Genomic DNA, 22,482 nt, shown 5'->3' with positions numbered 1-22,482 from the left:
GACATGGTGAAAACCACATCCAACAGAGACTGAGAGACTGCAGTGAGGAGCAGGGAGGAAAACCAGGTGTGAGAGGTTATGGAACAGTTTTCTAGGAATGGGGGCAGGCTGCAGGGTGAGGCAAATCCTGAGTAATTTGCTAAAGCTCTGAAAGTCATGGAGCTGGCCGAGAGCAGCTCTGGAAGTAGGGACTTGCTTTAACTGGTAAACAGGGAGCAGAAGATGTATGAACCTTCTATCTATTTATTTATTCCTGCTTTGTCTTGCCTTGTCACTTTGAGTTTTCTCTGTTTAACCATTTTGGGGGAAGCTGACTGAAAGGAAAATGTCTGGGCAGTGCCACCTGGAAGCTGTGGCTGTCTTGTTGTACTTTGGGCAACAGCTACTTGGACTAGACCCTGTGCTACCAAATAGCATCTAGCCTTGATATTTGGTTAGTAGTTGATGATGTATGTACTCCTTATTCATACTCTTTATGCTCATTAGGCATTGCCATAGATTTTGGGGTTTTCTCCCCTCTTGGGGCTTTATATTTGCCTGATACTTTTCCTCAAACTGTTTAATTTTGGCCAAGAATGAAAAAAGCAACAGATAGACACTCAGTTTCTACTGAACTGCAGAAGGATTTGGACCTCTAATCCATTTCTTTGTCTCTGGAAACTGTAGCCTTTGTTTGTGTCTTTAGTCTGGCCTTTTAATTTTGCATGTATTCTTTAGTTTATTTCCTACTTAATTGTTTAGCTGTTAATTTTAATCTCCCTTTTCTGTATAATCAGTTTCATAATTGTCCTCACTATCGTTCAGTCTGAGGCGGATTTCACTCCTATTTAATTCAAAGGCAATTCTATTACTGAGTTTAACATGAGCCTGATCAGCTTCTATTTTAGTAAATGACTTTTTTTTTGGGGGGGAGGGGGGGGTAAAGCAAAAACAAAAGTTACAAGGCTGAATAGATCCTTGAAACAAAATTATTTCATATGCTGAAGCAAATACATGACAACCTTGCCAGAGATTTATTAAGGTAATATTTTTAGAACATTTTGTCTCTCCTTCAGTAAGACAACAGCTAGATTTTCAAGCCTCCTTATAGAATCAGGAGCAATTGTAATATCTTTTACACTACTCATGTATTAATTCTGAAAAATGGTCTGAAATATATTAGGAAATCACTACAGGAGATCTCACAGCATGTGAAGAACCACTGTACTTAATTTATGTGAAAACAGCAGGATTAAATTCTCTAATGTTATTGCCACTTATGTTTTACAAGAACCGTGTCAGTGCCACACAGATTCTAAAGAATGAGTTAAAAGTTGTGAATTCGTGTAAAAAAATGTTTTATATAGAAGAGAAAAGTAAAATTCAAATAGATGAACTCATTCTTTGTGGCCTGCCTGTGCTCACACTGGGGATTTTGCCATGGTTCATAGAAGCAGGGTCAAGCCTCAATGGTAACTTGTTGAGAGCACACATTTTTGTTCATCGTAATTATCCTTTATGTCCCCAGTTTGCCAGGAAAATAGAAGGTGCTTAATTTTCAGCTCATGAGTAGTCCACAGAAATCAACAGATTTGTCTGCTTAAAGACAATTATACTCTCCAGGGCTAAACCCACAGCATGGTGTATTCTCACGTTTGTCACTTTTAAGATGCCACCAAGCTGCTCAGCACTAAAGTTCAGCTGCAACCTAGTCCTGTGGGTACTGCAGCTTCCAACCTGGTACGTTTGCAAAATGGGATAATTATTGATATTCCCAAAATGAATCAAGCTGAGTCTCATAAACTAAGCTGGGGAGTGTCTCAGCTGTCAAGTCCTATGAAAGAAAGATTTGAATGTTTTTATTTAAAAGAAACCATTAAAATTAAGGTCTTGAGATTGTAAAAATTAGGTTTTCAGGATTCTTAAATCTGAGTGACTCCTCTGCAGGAACATAATCTAAATGTTTTTATAACTAAAGAAGACATTGCTAAAAAAACAAGCTGTTTCATTATTCTATTCAAAGAACTGTTATTAAAAAAAAAAGTAACTTGGAGAGGTGATAAGAAGTTTGTAGCTCTTTTTGCAACACATGGAAGTTCTTTGTGTTGATATGTGGGAGTTTTGATCCTTCATTCTGTGTCTTTAATCCCATCTTGTTGTTTGCTTAGTATTAGCAAACTGGATTAGTATAGCAAATTTAAAGCTGCAACACAAAAAAAAGAGAATACGTAGTATACTCAGTTCAGAAGGTATTCTTTTTCTTTCAACTTAACAGGGGAGTAAAATACATCACTTTCTTGATCAGCTGCATTTGAAATTTTTATTATTGCTTTCATGAGCTCAATACCTTCCCAGGTGTTCATTGTCAGCTCAATACTGTATGGCCTTCTGAATGCATATGCAGTGATGTTCAAACATGGGAAAACAATGGAACTTCTTTAAAAATGAAGCTTTTTACCTTTCATCAATTCAGCCCATTTCCCAAGATAACCTTATTTTATAATTTTATATAGGATTTTATTAAAATAAATTATTTGAAATAAATTCAAATAATATTGAAGTTTATCTGAAAGTTAGCAGTACTCAAAATAGTGTTTTTCTTTGTTAGCTTCATTCTTAGAGTATATAAACAAGGAGAGACTTTTCATTCTTTGTTCCGGATGTTTCTAATGTTTTCACAACTTACTAACTTCCCCTTACTAATTCATTGTTAGATGGCTTCTTTTATTAGTAACAAGTTGTAATATCAAATAACCTTGTGGGTCTGTTACACAGATATATAAATAGTAACCATTTCACCATTCACGTAACAAGATGATGGGAAAGATGCAGATAGATTTGTGTGAAGATATCAAATAGCAGCATTCAAAATGTAGTCTGGCCAGCATACTCTCAAGGTTGAAAAGAAATATGATTCAAAATGAATTAACTTTATATAAGGCTGTTAAGCTATCGGTGCTTATTATTATGATGGAAGAACAGTCTTACTTAAAAAAATAAAAGCTATTTAGGACCTTATGGATAAGTCTAAAACAGAGGCTTTTTGCAGCAAAGGGAAGTTGAAAATAAATGCTTCTACAAGATGTAAGGAGCATCTTGTTCATAAATGCAGTGACTGTTTAGCTGGACCTTACATTGTTTAAACACATTACAACATTTGTTCAAACACTAATATTTGACAAAGGTGCATTTTTGTTTGTTTTAAATAAAAATCATATCTGTTCCAAGTCTGCAAAACTACCCTGAATGGTTTGTTTCTTTGCAGACACACTTTCAGTGTTTGGTGGTTGTCAGCTGTGTTGTCCACTAAATAAGTGATTTCTAGCTTTTTCTCTTATCATAATTTATGCACCTGTAAGAGGTTCTGTCAAGTAATTTATAGGAAGCACAAATTCCATGTACATACATCGTATTTTTAAAAATACATCCCAAACAAAAAAGGTGTAGGAAGTATAAAGCAAAAAGAAGTAGGAGACTGCATTTTAGCATCTGCATAGACAAACTTGATTGTTGTATACCAAGCCATATTATCTCCTTTGACTCTTGTGAGTTGTCTTTGAATGATGGATAACAAAAAAATTTGTAGGAGATATTCTGTTAGTTAAAACATGTTATTAAAAAAACCGAAATAACCAAGAAATAAAGGCAGATAATTGAAGGTATATCCTAAAATTCAGTGAAAGCATGAGGAAATTTGTAATGATCTAACCTTTTAAGAAAAAGATAAACAGTAGCTATTTTTGCATGTTACCCTTCTATAGAAGCATAAGAATGTTGTCAGGTTTTGTGTCTAGTTTGGAGTAGGGACTGGAATGCAAGTTTCCTGTCTTCTAAGGAGGTGCCTTACCTGCTCATTTGGTCGGTACTCGGGGGAGGGCGATCCTCCTCAGCTTCTTCTTTCAAAATGCATTGTTAAAAATTTCCAGCATAAGAGAATTGCTGATTGATTGTATAACATTATGGTCATGCTCTCCAGTTATTTTCATTGTGTTCTTTCAGATGAGTAGATTTTGGAGGTATAATACATTTAATGATATAAATGGGCAGATGTATGAATTTCAGAGGCTTTTGCTGTTTTGTAATTTTTTAATTTTGCTTTAAGTATAATTTAAGTATAACTAATGAATTATAGGAGACAAATTTGAGGTAATTTTCTTCAAAATTAAAAATTTATTTTCATCTGAAACTTACCATCTCATTCTTAGCAACAGCAATCTCATTTTGACAAAATTTCCTGGTATGTTTAAGCTAGAATGTTTCCAATATAGCCAATAGTTATATTATTCTAATTTGCACAATCCAGATCAGGACTACATAAAAACTTTTAAACCAAACATGCTAGAAATATTTTTTTCTGAATATCAGGTTAGAAACATATTATGAGCATAATTGAATTTAATACTATTCCCAAGAGGCAATTACTGTTTCAGTGAGAACAAAACAGTCTTATTAGAGACATGAAAATACCATGTATCTGTTTGCCAAATATGTCACTAAACTGTACACAAACGAGCTGAATACTTATTAATAACAACAAAAACGATTGAATGCTGAATATGGTTATCACGATTCAACTGATGTGAAGTCAAAAAAGATGTAACTCGCTAATATGAACATGTTGGCATGAAATGTTTTTTAAATCACTCATAGTTGATCTACGTGTGGTTTTACTGAAGTTACTAGCATAATGATGTACGATAATAGTTAATGGGCAAAGATTTGAAAAAATATTTGAGTTAAAAATAATGCTTTTCTGACCTAAATATCTATTCCTATCTATTCCACCTTTTTTTTTTTTTTGCAGGGGGGGTATGGATTTCTTTTTCAATATCCCATTCAAGAATGACACAACGTGGCAAAACTCATGCAGTTTGAATCTAATTGCAGTTGGTTACTGGTTTTATTAATATCAAGGTTAACCAGCAATCAGTGAACTATACGTTCCAGGGTCAATATCAGAAATGCAACAGATAAACCACAACATCAGATGCTAATAAAATGTTAATATATGCATACAAATATCTAAACAGTCTCCTGTATATTTTCCCAATATTTTTGAATAAATGCACATGCTGAGTTACATGCAGAGAGCTCCCACTCACAGGACACGAGTTACCAGCCCAGCCTTTCTTCTGGGGGTGCAGGTTCCCCTATACACACCTGTCCTGTAAGAGATGTAGGCTTTGTACCCTTGTGTGTATCTCTGCAACCTGGCAATGCCCACACTGGTGAGACAGCACCTCTGGAGTTCACACTTCCACACTTGAGGTGTGTCCCCCTGCATGGTGCAGTGTTATCAGTTTGGGCCATATGCCTTCTCAGACAGTTTTTGGGTGTCCATTTGTATACACTCTTCTTTGCCAGGACCCAAACTGCTGTTTCTGTGTGTACCCTTTTCTCACTAATTCACCATTATTGATGATACATATCATATTTATTTATTTTAAGGAACTGTAGTAATTTTATGTCTCTTACTGTTTTATCAACATTTTTGGAGTGAATCATACATTTTTTTTCTTTTCTGCCTTGATATCCAGTCACTAATGCTTAGTAAAATTCAGAATTTCTATTCTACACAATATTTTTTTTTTTGGGGGGGGGGGGGGGGAATCGCTATTTGAATACAAAAATGAAAATTCTGAAGATTTTTGAAAAGGCAAAAACTAGATAACATGTATCTGGAAGTGGAACATTTTGATTATTCCTGATATTTATCTTAGATCCCAAGTTTTGCAACTTACTACAATGCCTAGTTTCTCATCGATATGCATGTCCTAAAGTTACAAATTAAGTTACAAATTAAAAATCCCAAACTCTCCAGAAGTCAGATGTGAAGCTAAGCCAGTTTCCAATGAACAACATTGCCTTTAGGTCATCTAAAGATTTTTTTTCAAAATCCTTTCTCAGAATTTCCTAGTTTCTATAAATCAGGCTTTTATATCAAAAAACAGCTCTACAGGCCAAGGATGCATGGCCAACATGGCCAAAACAAGGATGCCTTTCCCTTTTTCTAGCTTTGCCTTCCCTGTCTTTAGCTGTTCTCTCTCCCCCAGTTTTTTCCATCTGCAATGTACAAAGCATTTTATTTTTACTTCTTTGCTGTCTTTTGTGCACTCTCCGTTTTTGACAGCCCAGTCCACGTGGAATCTCTAGAGGGAGCTGGACATTGATCCTCCTCCTTGTGATTTCTCAGGCTCTCAGATTCAGCTGTAGGCTTCCAGCTCCTTGTGGTACCTCTTGCATGATTTTCCACCTGCGCTGCTCTGTAGTCTTCAGCCCCTTTTTGGGGAAGAAAATGGTCTGTTCAGGGCAGAAAAGCTTTCAAACAGCCAAACCTCCAGGGTAATGAAAAGAGAAACTTCCAAGGAATTAGAAGGGGCCGCACTGAGCTTCCTGCAACCCTTAAAGTCACTGGCTTAGTTGAAACCAAGCCTGAAAGCGAGGACCTACTTTCAAGGATGCTGTGGGCAGGTGGGGAATTGCTCAAAAAGCTTTTGTAACTTGTGTTCTGTCCTCCCTGGTCAATATAAGGTTTTTCTATTTTAAAAAAATAAAATAATAAAAAAAAAAGTCGTCATCATTCTACTCATTTTCATTCTAAAGACAAATCTTTGTTAGTTTTAAAGGGAAGCTCACTATGAGGAAAATGTCTAGATAGGTCTATGCCAAAGCTGTGGCCAGCTCAGGGTCCCATTACTTCATCGTTCTATGTAAGCTCACCATCTCCTTTTCCTTAGGCCAATATTGCAGGTGCTATCTTTGATTCGGGTCTTGCCCCAAAGGTCTGCCCACCAAGTCTATGTTCCTGTCTTGCCATTTTCCCCTATATGATAATTTAAGGTCAGTTTCTCTCATCTTTCCAGCATGCTCAAGGGCTGCATTAAGGGATGCATACGTTACATACTACGGTTTCCTCTTATTTAGTCTGAATAACTTCTCTGCTCCTCTGTTCAAAATGTTGCTGTTAATATTGGCTCCCTGGATACTTTTACAGTCTCAGTCTCTTGGTTTCCTCCACTAGTTCCTTCCTGTGTCTGCACAGAACACAATAAAAGTGAGAAAAAAATACAGAATATTGTAAGACTTGTATTTTTATGTATGGAATTGATTGTTAATTCAGCATCCAGATTTGTTATAATTGGAGATGGGGCTGGAGGGAGGAGAAAAAAGGCAAGCAAGCTATGAATTAGGCAATTCTGAAATGTCAACATTTTTGTGAAGTTCTTTGAATAGTTTTTTGAAGTCTTGAAAAAAAAGTTGGCTGGAATGGTGATATCCATATTGTCTACTGAAAATTAAATGGCTTTGTCTTTTTTTATATATATATATTTTTAGGTCCGAACATGGATTCTTACAGTGGGATACACAACTGCATTTGGAGCAATGTTTGCAAAAACATGGAGAGTTCATGCAATTTTCAAAAATGTAAAAATGAAGAAAAAGGTGAGGGGAAGTAAACTCTTTTCTTGTTGCCCTGTAATACAACTCTCTAACAGTTTTGCTACATTACCTGGGTGGCTGTACTTGTGCTGACTCTGTTCATGTGTCACATTCAAAGATCCTGAATGGTTTGATATTGAGGCTTTCTTGGTCTCCTTTGTAGTCTCTAAGAGTTGGAGTCAAGCATCAGCCCTTCAGTCTTTATAATGAGAGGTGGACAGTAGAGATGGCTGTAAATTTTCAAAGTTAGTTCAGATCCTCACTTTTATTCAGTATGTTTTTTATGCATCCAGAGGTGGTCTTCTGGTAGATTCATAGCTGTTATGAAATGTTTTCTGTATATATCTGTTTAGGATGCAGGCATTACACACAATTTTTTCATGGATTTGTAGGAGGAAAGAAAGGAAAATGCTGTTTATACAGCTTTCTATTTGTAATTTTGATTGAAATTGTGTAAGTTTACCTTAAGACTGCTTGGAATTGAACCACGCTAGTTGTCTCTGGAATTTTTGGTTCAGCACGTTTTCTCTATAAACAGTTAGGCTTAGCTTAGGAGTACTACAACAATTCATGTCTGTATTGTTCATTTCATTTGCTTTTAATCAGATGGTTTTATTTTAAAATGACAAAGCTGGTGAATAGAAATCAATCTGATGGAGAAAACAGTAAGAGAAATGTGCATGAAACAGAAACAAAATTGCTATTATTATAGTGAGAAGTAATACCAAATGCAGTTCCTATAGGCAGCTGAATAGATTTATTCTAATAAGTGGTAAAGAGTCATTTACACCCAAAATAAGTAGAATAATATTCCAAAACCTTGTCAGATTTCTCAGTTTGTTTCCCTCTATATGTAGTCATGGAAGAACTGTATTACTACTATTTTTGTTAGTACTATGTTATTTTTTCCACAGTTGCAACATGTAGGGAGATGCTATCACCACAAGATACACCTTTCCCTGGAAAGGTTTTGGATTTAAATAGACAGAGAGAGTTAACTCAGTTTCTAAAAAGATTTATGTCTCAGTTTATTAAGGAAATACATGACATGGCTGGAACTGGACCTAGCACTCTGGCACCTTTACATAGCCACCTAGTACTTTACTATTTGGTCATGCCAGATTTGCTTAAATGTGTGTTAATGAAATCCAAAATATCATTTAATGTAAAAAATAATGAAAAGTAAATAACAAGTATCTTAAAAATAACTAAAACTGTAAGAAATTTATGTACCAGAAATAGTGTCTTTGGATGGAGGAAAGTGGAGACCACCCTTTCTGCACCTGTGCAAAGTGGCCACATAATATATCAGTTTATGCTAGCAAAGTCCAGTATATATTTTTAAAGTATCTTACACTACCTGTATTAAAGACTTTTAACCAAAGCTGAGTCAGTATTTTACCTTCTTGAAAAATGAAATTTTACATTGCAAATATATTTTCAGCTATATTGGTAAAAATCTTTGTAAATTAGTGAAGTTACATACTGGTGGGGTAACACAAAAATATTTACTTGATAACCTTTATTATCCTAAGAATTTTATCATTTCTACAATACATATTATTCCAAATAGAAATAAGCAGGTACTTCATTGGACTGTCACCAAGTATTTGCTTTATTGTTTTTTAGAAAACATTTCATTTTAGAGCTTCAAGTTGCTACTCGATATTAAATATCACTGTCATTTAGTTAAATGTAATCCTCAAAGTCTGTATAGTGGCTGTTCTTCAACAGGCTCATCAACAACTGCAAATTGCAATTATTTATTCACAGCTGTTTGTTAAAAATTACTTAACATCAGTTTAAAAGGCACTGACCAGTATAAGGGATATAAACTTTCAGACACCTGGATGCTGACCTATGAACTACTTCACTGTAAGTGATACTGAAAACATCAAGGCTATTACAGCATCTTATTCAATATTCTGGAATTCAGAAAATAACACATTTTGTTCTGTAAACTTTAAAGGATCATAGCCACAGAATTATCTTGGTTTGCTTTATTTGGATTTTCCACTCCAGAACACAAACATGAATCATAAGGCAACAATTTTCTTAATGCAAACAAATTAGCTATACAGGGTAAATGTTTACTAGTCCTACTTTTTCTTTGATTTGCCAGGATAGAGCATTTTTAAGAGTTGATTGAAAAACATGGCATTCTTTACTTACATTCTATACAAGGATATTTCCATTTTCAGCAGATGTAGTTTACAAAGTATTTTGTATCTATGGAAGCATAAGCAACAGAAATTTTCACAAACAATAACTAACTGATAAATAAAGGTAGTCCTGTGTGAAAAAGCACATTCATGTTTCTTGAATTAGCTGTGCCATGACAGCACGTGACATGACACACAGCAGTTTCAATACAAGGAGTACAAAATTCCAAAATTATTTAAGTACTATGGAGCCTATTAATTGGGATCGCTTCGGTTTCCACCTGTATATAAGTATGACAGTAAAATCTGATATTTATGCCTGTCGTCCTGAATATTTTAATCAGGAAAATTTTCCAAACAGCAAAATTTCTTCACAGAGTGGAATAATGTCTGTGTGGCTTTTGAAAATACTGGTTCATTCATTTCATGGAAGTGGGTATTAAGTAAGGGAGAGAAGAATATGGTGAGTGAATCTATTTATATTCATCAGATAGGGCAAAATTGCTTCTAGACTTTTACTGGACACTTATCTTTGTGAAGAGATGAGTAGATTTGTGTCTCATTGTGAGAAAATATATAGAATTTTAAATAATAATACACTATAGCTCCATTTTAGCTCAGTGGAGAGTGTAACTAAATGATTTAGAGTATCTTGAATTAGCTGAAGATTTTTATTTACTTCTGTTTATAAAGCTCTCAAAAATCTCTTCTTTTTTCACCCATTTATACATCTACTCCTTTGTTATTGCAAAAAAATAAACAATAAAATTCAGAATATACTCCTTCTTCTATCAGGCTGCTAACTGAGACATTTTGCAAGATTCCCAGAGCTCTGTTACCATCTTTGATCTTGCTAGAGCTCAAAGGAAGCAAATTTTAAATGTATTCATTTTAGCTGGATCTGAAACAGAGGGATGCAAGGGATTCAATTTTTGTCAGATGGAAATGATAAATCAGTAGGGAAAAATAAATTAATTTTGAGTTTTTAAGAGGTTAGTAGAGATAATGGAAAGTAGAATGGAATTAGTATCAAAAATAACTGTAACACTTATAATTGAGGTGTAATTCTGATACATCTTTCTGTTGATTTTGGGCTGCAGAATGTCTTCTGCTTAGAGGACGGCAAAGTTTTTATGTTTTCCTTGCCAGCAGGAGGACTGCCAGTGGGTAAAAGAGGGAGAAGAGAGTATCAGTGGCAAGAGAGCCTGTAGTGGCCTGGGGAAGCTTTAGCTAGCTGAACCATCTGAAGAAGCCAGTCTTTGTGGTAAAGTTTAGAAGGTTGTGAAGCTGTCTTTTTTGATGGGAACTGCATGGTCAGGTTTTAGGGGGCATTAAAGCAGTCCTGCGTAGTGACTGCTCCTGCACAACTCCAGTATGCCAAATAAAGACCATTCACTTTTGACAAATACCACCATAAAAAATCCAAAGCAGTGATATTTAAAGATTCCATAAGCTTTATATATTCTGTTCCTTCAAAAACAAGTATTTGACCATTTGTAGGTGGACACAATAAAACACGATGATCTGCGTCACAGTGCTGCATGTTGCAGTTAGTATTTGAAAGTACCATAGTTCTCAGTTGCCATTGCTGTGATAAGCTTGTCTTACCTTTACCATAGTACATTCTAGCTCTGTCTATTTGTAGTTAATCCTTTAACTGTGACATCAGGGGAGGGATGATTTATGTTTAATTTTCACCGAAAATATTATCAATGTACTTAGTTATTGCTACCACTGTAGATTTCTGGTGGCATATGTTTTTACGTTGACAATATTATTGCAAGGTAAATATAGAATATAATTGCACAAAGGATGTTTAACAGCATCTTTTCTTAAGACTTGTTTTGCTACGGCTTTGCCGGTATTATTCTACTTGATGATATTTCATAAGCTTTTCTCTGTTCTTAAATTTACTGTGTGACTGCAGAGTTCTCAGATATTAAAGGCTTAAAAAGCTTAACAAGTACTGAGAAAAGATACTGGTACTATCCAGGGTTAGAAAGCTACAACCAACCACAACAGAGAAAAATGACTTACCAGTCCAGCCTGACTTAGCTATGTCTGTCAGGCTGCAGTCTGGCAAACTAATCTTGCATTCAGCCTACTAAATCCTTAAAAGACTTCTGAAGAGAGCTATGGTCTTCATGCGTTGCAAAGATGGGTAAGAGATTGCACAGACTGCTTTGGTGACACTAGCAGACGGAATGGAGACTGGTACTGCAAGGGGAACCATGGGGCACAGAGGCTGGGAGCAGGGAAGAGGCTGAGAATGAGAAATCAGGTTCGCTGCTAAGGGCTTTGGAGGAAACGGGAGCCTGTCCAGATAAAAAGAATGGGGAAGAGCCTGGGATTATAGACTGGGAGAAGGAGTTGAGGAGGGAGACTGAATTTGGATTAAAATTCTGACACGTGAAATAACATTGAAAGCCAGGAAAGAGTTGAATGGGGCAAGGAGGACGGTAAGAAGTGGTCAAGAAAGCTGAGTATAGTGGAACACAGAGCCTGAGTTTGGGATTCAAGTGCCAAACTCTAGCTGAGGGATTAGATCTGCTTTAAAATTAGATTAAGATTGAAATTTAGAGGCAGGATGGGAGACCTGAGAAGTAGTGACATAGACTGGGAAAGAAACATAGGAGTGGGAAAGGAATAAGAGGCAAGAAAAAGTTGTAATTAGGTGTGGCCGGAATGGTTGCCACAGAAGTTTGGGCAGAGCATAAAAACTGAACACAGGATTTTAGAGTTTCCCTGTTGTTTTTAATATTACTATGTATCTGTAAAACCTAAAAGCGAACTCTGTTCCTTGTCTTCCTGCTATGCTGTTGTACAGCTTGTGATAGCTACTAGTTATTCTTTTAGCTCAAGCTTATGAGGTGTGCAAAAATCTAAAGGTTCCTTTTGCTGGTGTGTGAACCTCACTGTAAATTATTTCTCTTTCATTTTGTTTAAAAAGAATGGGCTCATGAAAATGTTAAAAGGCTTATGTTGTGGCTAAAAAATCAATCATTGAAAACCTACGGCTTGCTAGGATCTCTACAATGTACATTTGTTCCTCTGCATGCATTATTAAGTGCAGCCTTAGTTTTCTACAGGATGCCAGTGTCATGTAGCAGACACAGTGAGTGCTCTGGGCAGGCAATAGGGCTGTGTAATAAAAGGGGCAGTCTTCTGTTGCAGTCTTTTTCCCTTAAACTGGAAAAAAATACATAATGAAAAAGGTAGTAGGAGTTTTGAGAAAGGTGATCTCATGTATAAGATAGTTAAGAGACGACATGAAGAAAAACAATTAATTGCCAGAATTATGTGTTATGCTTTAGAAGTCTCTCTGAACATGGTTTTTGAGAAGCAAATTTACTACCTGAGTGAAGCAGAGCAAGAATTCTCAAACTTTTTAGCTTGTTGCCTTCCCACTCCATTTTTTAACACAAATGGCCAACCCACCTCAATTTCTATACTTAATGGTCCATAGACAGAAATGCATGGAAGACTGGAAGGGGTAAGACACCATCCATATCTTTCTGGGCAGCAGGACACACGGGTTGCTCCAAGCAGCCCCCAGTTCTGACCCCTCCAGTCGGGGTGGGCAGTGGCTGGCTGTGTGCTCTCACCCCGTGGTACCAGCTGCAGGGAAGCTGTCAGTACCTGCAACTGCACAGAGTGCCCTGGGGAAAAAAAAACAGAGAGGAAAAGGCAGTTGGATGCCACACACTTAAAAGTTTATGTGCTGCTGCCTTCTCCTCACAACTTGTCTGTTTATTCTATCCCCATCCCTCTGTGAGAAAGTTTATAGGATGAGTGTAATCTCTAGTTGTAAACTTTTCTATAGGTTTTTCAAGCCATCTATGGAATTTAAAATTTATTAGAATCTATAATCTTTCTCACAGAAGTCCTAAAGAGGTTTTAAAAGAGATACTCATTATCTCAATAATTTAAAGATAAACAAGGCAAAGTTTTCCAGATTATATTGACAGAGGGATTAGGTCAGAACCTCACAGGCCATATATTATTTGCTCACTTAAATGCCTTTATAGATGTAGTTCTGTATTAGTGTGAATGTAGATCTTATTACCTAATCAGTGTTTTCTGTAACTACTGCTAGAAAATATTTTTCGAGGTCAGTTTTCAGATTGTAAATATTTACACTTTCCCGGGACATTTATTTCAATCTAGCTAGAGCTTTTTGTGTGTATAACAAAAAGCTATATGCTGGATTTCCCATACATACATAGCATGCACCTGTATTTCATTAAGTATATATTAGAGACCATAAGTCTGAAAAGGAGATGTGTCAAGGTCCAAAAATTTGCTTTGGGTAACCATACCAGCAGTAAAACAATCTATAAGGGACCATCTCCTGCAAATGAACCAGCACATGGATACCTAAAGAAATGTTCTGTGTTATTGTTCAGTCTTTGAGAGTAAGCAAGACAGTGGTTTGAAATTTGCTTGTTTGGGATTTTTTTTTTCCTTATGAATATTTACCACTGGACCAAGTAATCCATGATACTTACAGTGCAGCATAAATTATTCAGGTATAGCTTCATGGGTTATTAATATACAGATATAGTACTTCCTAAAGCAACACAAGTGGAAACCAAATTATCTGATTATTTTTTTTTTTACTCAAATAGCTGTAACTATAAATTTTAAGTCCAAAGCTTTGAAAATAGTCAGTGTAATCCTAGAATCCATATTTAGATGTAAAATAAGCATCCTGTTTGTCATAAAAGCTGATCAGCCAAAATGCCAGCCGGGGAACAATAGGAATCACATTTCTAAAATTTACATTCATATAAATATGGATCGGGGAGCTAAATCTCAAGCTTCTGTCACAGAAAGAAGTTGAGCTAATGAACTGTACATCTAGGAGAAAAATCTGCTTTTGGAGTAATTTATGTATGTAAATTTCTGCATGGTACAGTTTGATAAGGCTAAACCTCAGTAGCAATGAAAACAATGAAAACTCTGTGTGAAATGTAACTGCTCATAAACAGCACTACAACCATAATTTCTATGTATTATGAGACTAATGGATGACAGAGAAATAAAGAACATGTCGCTATACAGTATGAAGCAATTTATTCCTGAATAGCTTGAAATTGGATTGTAAATGTAATCAAGTGCATTGATGTCCCCAGCTATTTGGTAACAATGTAGTATGCTTTCTCACAGAATTGTTCATTAAAGAAAATATTAAATTCTAGGTATTTTAATGTTATCTCAAACAAAATCAGAACATTTATTCCAGACCATTCAAATCCTTTGTGCACTTTTTTCCCGAAGATTGGGATCCCTTTTAACCCTAAAGATGAGCATTCACAGCCGTGGTAGAAATTCCTCCACACTTACCGCCGTGCAATCTTGGGCTCAGCAGATGCATTTCTCTCAAAGGTGAATTTGACCTGCTGTGTTGATGGGATATGCAGCTCTCTCATGACAGCATATCTTGCTTTACTTATGGTAGTTCCAGAAGTGAACAGAATGTTGAGGTTTGTTTCTAAGAAAGTTGTCATAGTTTAAACCCAGCCGGCAACTAAGCACCACACAGCCGCTCGCTCAGTCCCCCCTCACTCAGAGGGACAAGTAGGAGAATCAGAAAGGAATGTAAAACTTGAGGGTTGAGATAAGAACAATTTAATAATTGACAGAAAATAAAAAATAAAGAGCAATAATAATGACAACAACAACAGTTATAATGCAAAGGAAGGAGAGTGGGAGAGGAAGGAAATCCAAAGGGAAGGGAGGAAAGAAAACAAGTGATGCACAGTACAGCTGCTCACCATGCACTGACCGATGGCCAGGCAGTCCCTGAGCAACAATCCCCAGGCCCCAGCCAACACCCCCCACCCCCCCACCCTCCCAGTTTACATACCAAGCATGACATCCCATGGTGTGGAATGCCTCTTTGGCTGGTGGCTGGTTCAAGTCAGCTGACCTGGCTGTGTCCCCTCCCGATTTCTTGTCCCCCTCCAGCGTTCTTGCTGGCAGGGCTTGAGAAATTCGTAAGTCCTTGACTTAGTGTAAACATGACCCAGCAACAACTAAAACCATCAGTGTGCTATCAACATTGTTCTCACACCAAATCCAAAACACAGCACTGTACCAGCTACTAAGAAGAAAGTTAACTCTATCCCAGCTGAAACTGCCCTCCAAAACATTGTATAGCAAGAATGGTTGGTTCTAATGCTGTGAAGTCAAATTTCTTTAGTGCCATTTGGTTTTTAAGACTACAATGTTTTTTTTATTTTTGTCCTTTCAAGGGTTTTGTGAAACTAGCCATGTTATATCATTCTGCATGCTCCTTATGGTTGGATCAGCAATGTTAGTAAAACAATCCTCTCTCCAATTCTCTAATGCATTGTAGCCATAACTAACTGTAGCCAAAGCTCAGGCTTTCAAAGATGAAGATTTTTATTTTTTTTTTAATTTGTCACTGAATACCTCTCCTTCTCTAACCTGTGTAAAATTTTTATCTTCTATCACCCCTAGAGAGCATCCCCCTAGGATGTTCCCCCTTTCTTTTACATGAATTGGAAGAGAGGCAAGATGTCTTCTAATCAGATAGCTTCTCCTGGCAGCACGGCATAGATTCAACACATCCACATTTGCAGTGCAGTTATTGAGAGGGTCAGTTTGGCCAAAGTTGCTCTGAAATTATCCTAAGCATGAGTCAGAAAAGAAGACACGTTCTAGAAATAAGCGCTTTAGCAGGCTAGTGACTGTAGCTATTTAATTCTCAAAAACAAGCTTTTTGATCATTTCCGATTGTCCATTATTATCAGTAGTACCATGCATTCCACTATCCTGGAAAGCAGTAAAAATCATCAAGTTATTAGACTGAAGGGGGTCACAGCAAATCCTCACAGAAAACATTTATTTTTAAGTTTATAAGTAGATATACAAATCTTTCATCAAATTAATCAAAATACCTCTGAAAAAGTAAAATGTCTTAAGCTTAGCTATTTACTGCCAGTGACTTCCTGGTCAAAAAACCTTGCTACTGCAAAATACGCTTTTAAAGTGTTAGCATTCACTCATTAAAACTAACGTAATTGCAGTGTGAAGTGTTCCCAATACTAATCATAGAACCTATTATAGGAAATACTCATAATAGCTGTTCAAAAAGACCATTGTAGAGCTATTGGAAACAATGGATAATGTGTTTTCAATACTTCTTTTTTCTCATTCTGTTACACAATAGAAATTAAGAGTGTATTACAGAATAGATCTCTAAAATATTAATGGCTTTAATAACTCAAAGATAGATATCTCCATCAGCCCATGTATGGCAAAGTTCACCTATCTACTACTGACTGCATCACCAGCCTCACAGCACCATCCCACTTGTGCCGACCCACTAAACATAGGGGAGCAGCCCTAAGGTATCTAGTAATCGTACTGTGAGAAATGGAAGGTTAGTTTATGCAACAGAGACACTATCCTGAAGGCAAGTTTAGGAGTGGTTGTATGGTCCCTTTTTGCAGCTTTGCAGACTTTATAATTTTTTTCCCCCCAAACTCTGTTATTTTCTCACTTTCCCCTTCAGTTCAGAGGGAGGACTTCTATCAGCATGATTTCTGTATGTACCAAGGAGAGGAAGATTGGGTTTCAGATTTCTGAGAGCTTCAGTAATTGCTGTCAGTGCTGTTCGTTTAATGGAATAAGGTCTAGGAAGCTTCACAGAGGGATCCTTTAAAGAGGGTTTCTCTCTACAGATTCCATTCCAGGAGTCAGGGAAGAGACAACTGAAAAAAAAGTTACTGAATAGCATTAAGTGTTTATCCAGCTAGTGCCAGAGGCAAGGGACAGATCTGTCAGCTAGACTAGAAAGGGTTGATCTACCTAAGAGAAACCAGAATTGCCTTCTTAAACAGAAAAAACCCTAAATTTTCAAGGAAAAGAAAATGTATCTGAAAACCTATAACAAAATAAAAATACTCCCAGCCTTGCTATGCTTCTATGAATGCAATTAATAAAAACCCCAAACAAATAAACAAACCACCAATATTTACCAACAGATCTTCCTTTAAATTTAAAGATATTTTATTCTGAAAAAGGGAGGTAAAGTTCCTGATAGCAAAGAAACTAACTCTGGAAAAAAAAAAAAAAAAAAAAAGACAAGAGGAAATTAACTATTTGATCCATGCAGAAAAGCTCTTTGTGGAACTCAGAGAGTACAAAGCTAATGTTGCATCCTGGAGAAGAGAGTAAGCCTTTACGTAAGTCTCCTTGTTCATGGTTTAGAATGGAGCTCAGCTTTAAGGTCCCTGTCATACACATTTGCAGAGTTGGTTTCTAATAAGGCAAGAAATAACAAAGTTTTCCTTTGCCCAAACTACAAAGAGGAAGCCGAATGTTGAATTACTGTTTTTTGCCAAATTGCCACATGATCCCATAAACAGGTGGAGGATAGCGTCCTGCAGGGCACAATGGAAGCAAATGAAAAAAGCTGCACAAAAAGTCTGTGAAATAATAACCACATGGACAGCTGAAGTTGCTGTGGCAGGTGGTACAGCCTGTGATAATTCTAGAAAATCCCCAAGGTTTTCATGAGCAGAAACTTCATCCCAGAACTTCAGACAGATTTTATATCTCCTATGATCAAACTGCAAGGTCTATAAAAGGTAAGGACTTTGATCTTAAACTTGTCTTCGTGGTCACAAGTTTTCAGAAAAATTTTGATTTGCTCATACAGCGATGTTCTGAGAAGAAAATGGCCTACCAGTTTCTGTTCTGAGTGAATTTGTTTTGAGGACAGATAGCTTCATATCCAGATATATAGTCCAGACTGGTAGCAGTGGCATTTATAACAGTGGGCAGATCTGCCAGGATGAGACAGATTCACCTATCCAATCACAGATGGTAGAAAATATTACTCACAGATGCTGCTGTATGAGAGCTTGGCTTCAGCAAGGAGTCAGCAGCACTCACAAAAAATGGATTTTATTAGCTACCCTGCATTTCTCCCAAGGCTGATCTACTGTATGCTAGAAGGAAGATAAAAAGGGGAAAAGCAAGGATCTTCCTCTGAAAGAATAATATTATATTTGATTGTAAGGAGCCTCCGTTGCTCATGACTTTCTTCTGTCAGACACAGAAATTGTTGGATTCACAAGATCTGAGTCAAGACTCCTTCAGTGCATCTGGTGTTTCCCAAGGAGTGGATGTACTGAATTAAGGACTGCTGGTGTGTGGGAGTGATGGCCGGGCAGGGGGAAAGCTGGGCTTTCTGTGGGGGGAGGGTGGAGATCAGCAAGCCTCTTAGAGATGCTGCTAGTGACACACCAATGGCATTTCTCAGAACAAGTTTATGTTAGGACGTTCTGCTAATCACTGTCAGAAGTGAAAAATAATTGAATCGCAACACCTCGTTACGAAATGCTAGCATTTTGGTGAAGAGTGCTGCTGCAGAGCTGCGTTACTGCTGTGGCTTTGCCAGGGACAGACCGTGGTGGCGATGGCTCCATGGGGCAGCCTCAGGAGCCCCGCCGTCAGCCCGCTCGCCCTGCATGCAGCACTGGCAGCATGTGCAGATCGCTTCCTCAGATTATCTCATGGGCTTTTCTTTTGCTTGCCTTCCTTCTGGCTGTCTGGTGGACGTAAGGGATTAATAACACCTGCTGCCAGTGACAGCTGCTGTTACGCGCCTCTCCCCTTCTGTCCAGAAAAGGGCCATTCACAATGTAACACAGGAAAAAATGCTCCAAGAGGTATCCAAGGAAGAGCTCCACTGTTAGCTGCATTTCTGCTTTGATTTGTTCTAATAATTACCCGCCCCCCCAAAAAGGTTACCAAACTTATATGTGAACTAAAATACCAATATTGACCTACAGTAGTGCAGGGTCAGGTACAAATAGAAGATGCACACAAGCAGGAAAGGGCAGTTAGCGATGTGATTCTGAATAGGACATGTTAATATGAGATTTCTTTTGACCCTGTTAGTGAGTGGATTATCAGTATTACTGCTTTTGATAGTATCCTTTTACTCTTTTGCTTCTGGCATTACTGTACCACTTTGATTAACATTACTGAGTGTTGGCAAATCTGCATCTTACTCAACCCAACTTGCAATGTCAATATAATTGGTACCAATTTGGAAGGCAGTGGGCTAGCTGTCACATGCTTTACCTGTCCCTGGTAAAACGTTCCCTATTTTCATGAGAAAGATAAGGCATTGTTACTGATGTTATGGGTTTTTTACAAGGAACTTTTATGGTTCAGTAGAGCAGAAAGAAACATTTCTGGCAGATTCTTTTCACATAGCTTTAAATTTCTCAAATGCATATTTTTAGATGAAGTAAATTGTTTATTAACACCTCTCTGGTCGGGGAGCAAAGGGAGGGGAATATTTCAGAACACTAATTTCTCTGATCCTAAATTGTGCCCAAGATATGTGGAATGAATTGTCCTTTAAAGGCTCCTGTTTCTGCCCATTGGCTACTGAGAGAGGTTAGACATACAATGGTTAAACAGCCAACTTTAGTAAAATAAACCCCATCCGTTGAAAAAGAAAGACCAACTGAAATATGCCAATAAAATAATTTATCTAGCCATTTAAGAGGGAGAAAAAGAAATTTGGGTTGAGGGTCTACATTTCATCTAAATCCAAATTATCTTTGGACTTGATTCCCCATGGTTTTCTCTTCTACATCTCCACTCGCACCAAGAGCAGCACTAGGTATGTTTTGACAAGCCCTGTTTAGAGGCATTAGAAAAGAGATAAAAAATGTATGAGCTTTTTCTGCAGAGGGTAACCTCAGTGATTAACAGTCCTGTTTCAGCTTTGCTTGCAACTTGGTAAATGACTAAAAGGTTAGGTATGGTTATGTTTTCCCAAAGAAGACAAGGGACCAAGGTGTGTCTGAGAATCTTTGCTTAATACCTGCTTTCCTTTTAGCCTCAGGAGGAAAGACATTGCAACAGTCTTCCTCCTCCTTGTGCACCTCCCACCAAGACAACTTTTCCTTGAAAAGTTCTCCTTGCCAAACCATCCGGCAGTGAGACATACCACCATGAAAGCTTCACCTTTCCCCTCGACTCACCCTCTCCAGGCATGCCTGTGCTATCTCTGATGAGATGGACACACTGCCTTATCACTGCTGCAATACTTTATTATGCTGCAAACATGTGGAAAGCATCATTTTCTGGTCCTCTATGATGATGGTGGCTACATGGATTTAAATAACTGGTCTCAGGAGATGAAAATAATGCATCAAGTCCTTTAAGTCATTCTGATTGCTAGCCTGTTTTACACTCATTTTACTCCAAATGATTTATAAAATGAACTAGCAGATTAACAAAAAGCGGTGCAAAATATTGCAGAAACACCTTTCAAAATGAAGAATATATCTCACTAAATAATATGAAAACCAAACTTTCTGAAGTTCCTCTTGCATTATTTCAAATCATATTCATACAATTCAATAGGTATTCAGTGCAAATACAATTTATTCTAGGAAGGCATACCACCCTCACCTGTATTGATATTAGCTCACACTTCTGGCTTTTTAAGGCATTTTCAAAGTCCTAACAAGTTCATCAAATTGAACTGAAATAATTGCAAGTTTATTAAGCTGCTCAGGCTTGATATTTTTGAATATTTAATTTGGATTAAGCCAACTGTTTTTGAGAACCAAAACTAGGTGAAAATATGTAGGTTTGTCCGTGTTGAAACAATTTGGCAATGTCTTTTGAATATTGGATGAGTGTTCATTAGTAATAGAAGTACATACTAATTTAAAAAACATGAACATAGGTACAAGAGGACTGACACAAAGTTAATTTAAGCCTGATATTTGAACATGCTTAGAGCCTTGCAACTGAAATAATGTACTTGCAGTGTATTTTTTCTGTGTTGCTACTGTGTAGCAGTAGAAATAATATAGATATTGCATGCAGCTATACAAGACTGTAAAACATGGTTTTGCTTGTTATTTTTATTAGCAACTTGTTTTCTTTTTTGAACCTAAAATCCATGCAAAATTAAAAACGTGTTTTAAGTTGCATGTGAATAAAATCTTCTAATCTTGATAATATTTAAAAAATATAACATCCCTTTCTGCTCCCTGGGTAACAGAGGCAAATGTTAAACACATACACACAAAACCTCAAAAATTAACTTATCTTTTAATACCTGGCAAGTGTGTCAACAGCAGTGATCTCCAGAGGTCCCTTCCAACCCTGACCATTCTGTGTTTTCCACGTCCGAGAAGGTTATGAAGAAGTGAACACTATAAATCTTAGTGAAAACTGTCTGAACTCCTGCTGCTCTGACAGATGTAATGAACACTTTTGCGCATTTGCATACATAAACACCATAGTGACTCTCTAGAATATGAGGGGGTTATATTTTCCAGGACTTAATATTAAACCTGGACTTCAATATCAATATTTTAGAGTCCTCCCAATTTCTTTTTAGAAATTGGAATGCACTTTAGATACTTCTAACAACCAGGAAACAAACTAAAATAATTTGTGTCTTCTTGCTTTTAGCTTTTGATATTTCTGAAACTTTTATTTGTTCATTGTTAAAAACCCTTTTTATTAGCAGCCTGTGTTTTTCTCCCTATATAGGACTAAAACTGTACAGGGATCTATCTATGGCTCATGGGAATCTCCCCCCCTTTTTTTTCCCTTTTTTTTTTTTTTTGTCTCTCCAGATCATTAAAGACCAGAAGCTACTGGTGATAGTTGGAGGGATGCTACTGATTGATCTTTGCATCCTGATTTGCTGGCAGGTTGTGGATCCTTTGAGAAGGACAGTGGAAAAGTATAACATGGAGGTATGTCCTCAAGCCCAAGTAATACTTATGGTTGCATATCAGTATCTAAGATTTCTGTAAGAACAAGCTAAAGTTGCACTAGGTTATATGAAAGCAGGTCAAGCTGCGTATTTGGGGGGAAG

General features: G+C 37.0%; 1 protein-coding gene across 2 annotated transcripts in view; it reads left to right on the top strand.

The window, feature by feature from the left end:
* Positions 1-22,482, top strand: part of GABBR2 (gamma-aminobutyric acid type B receptor subunit 2) — a 487,663-nt gene that overhangs the window by 323,695 nt on the left and 141,486 nt on the right. For both annotated transcript variants that reach the window (XM_056333263.1, XM_056333265.1), the window contains exons 12-13: positions 7,315-7,422; positions 22,238-22,360. In XM_056333263.1, the coding sequence (XP_056189238.1) occupies positions 7,315-7,422; positions 22,238-22,360 (231 nt within the window). The remainder of the gene's footprint in view (positions 1-7,314; positions 7,423-22,237; positions 22,361-22,482) is intronic.

This window comes from Falco biarmicus, chromosome 3 (assembly GCF_023638135.1).
Source record: "Falco biarmicus isolate bFalBia1 chromosome 3, bFalBia1.pri, whole genome shotgun sequence".
NCBI lineage: Eukaryota > Metazoa > Chordata > Aves > Falconiformes > Falconidae > Falco > Falco biarmicus.
Note: the sequence above shows the minus strand (reverse complement) of the source record. Positions and strands in the feature narration are given on the sequence as shown.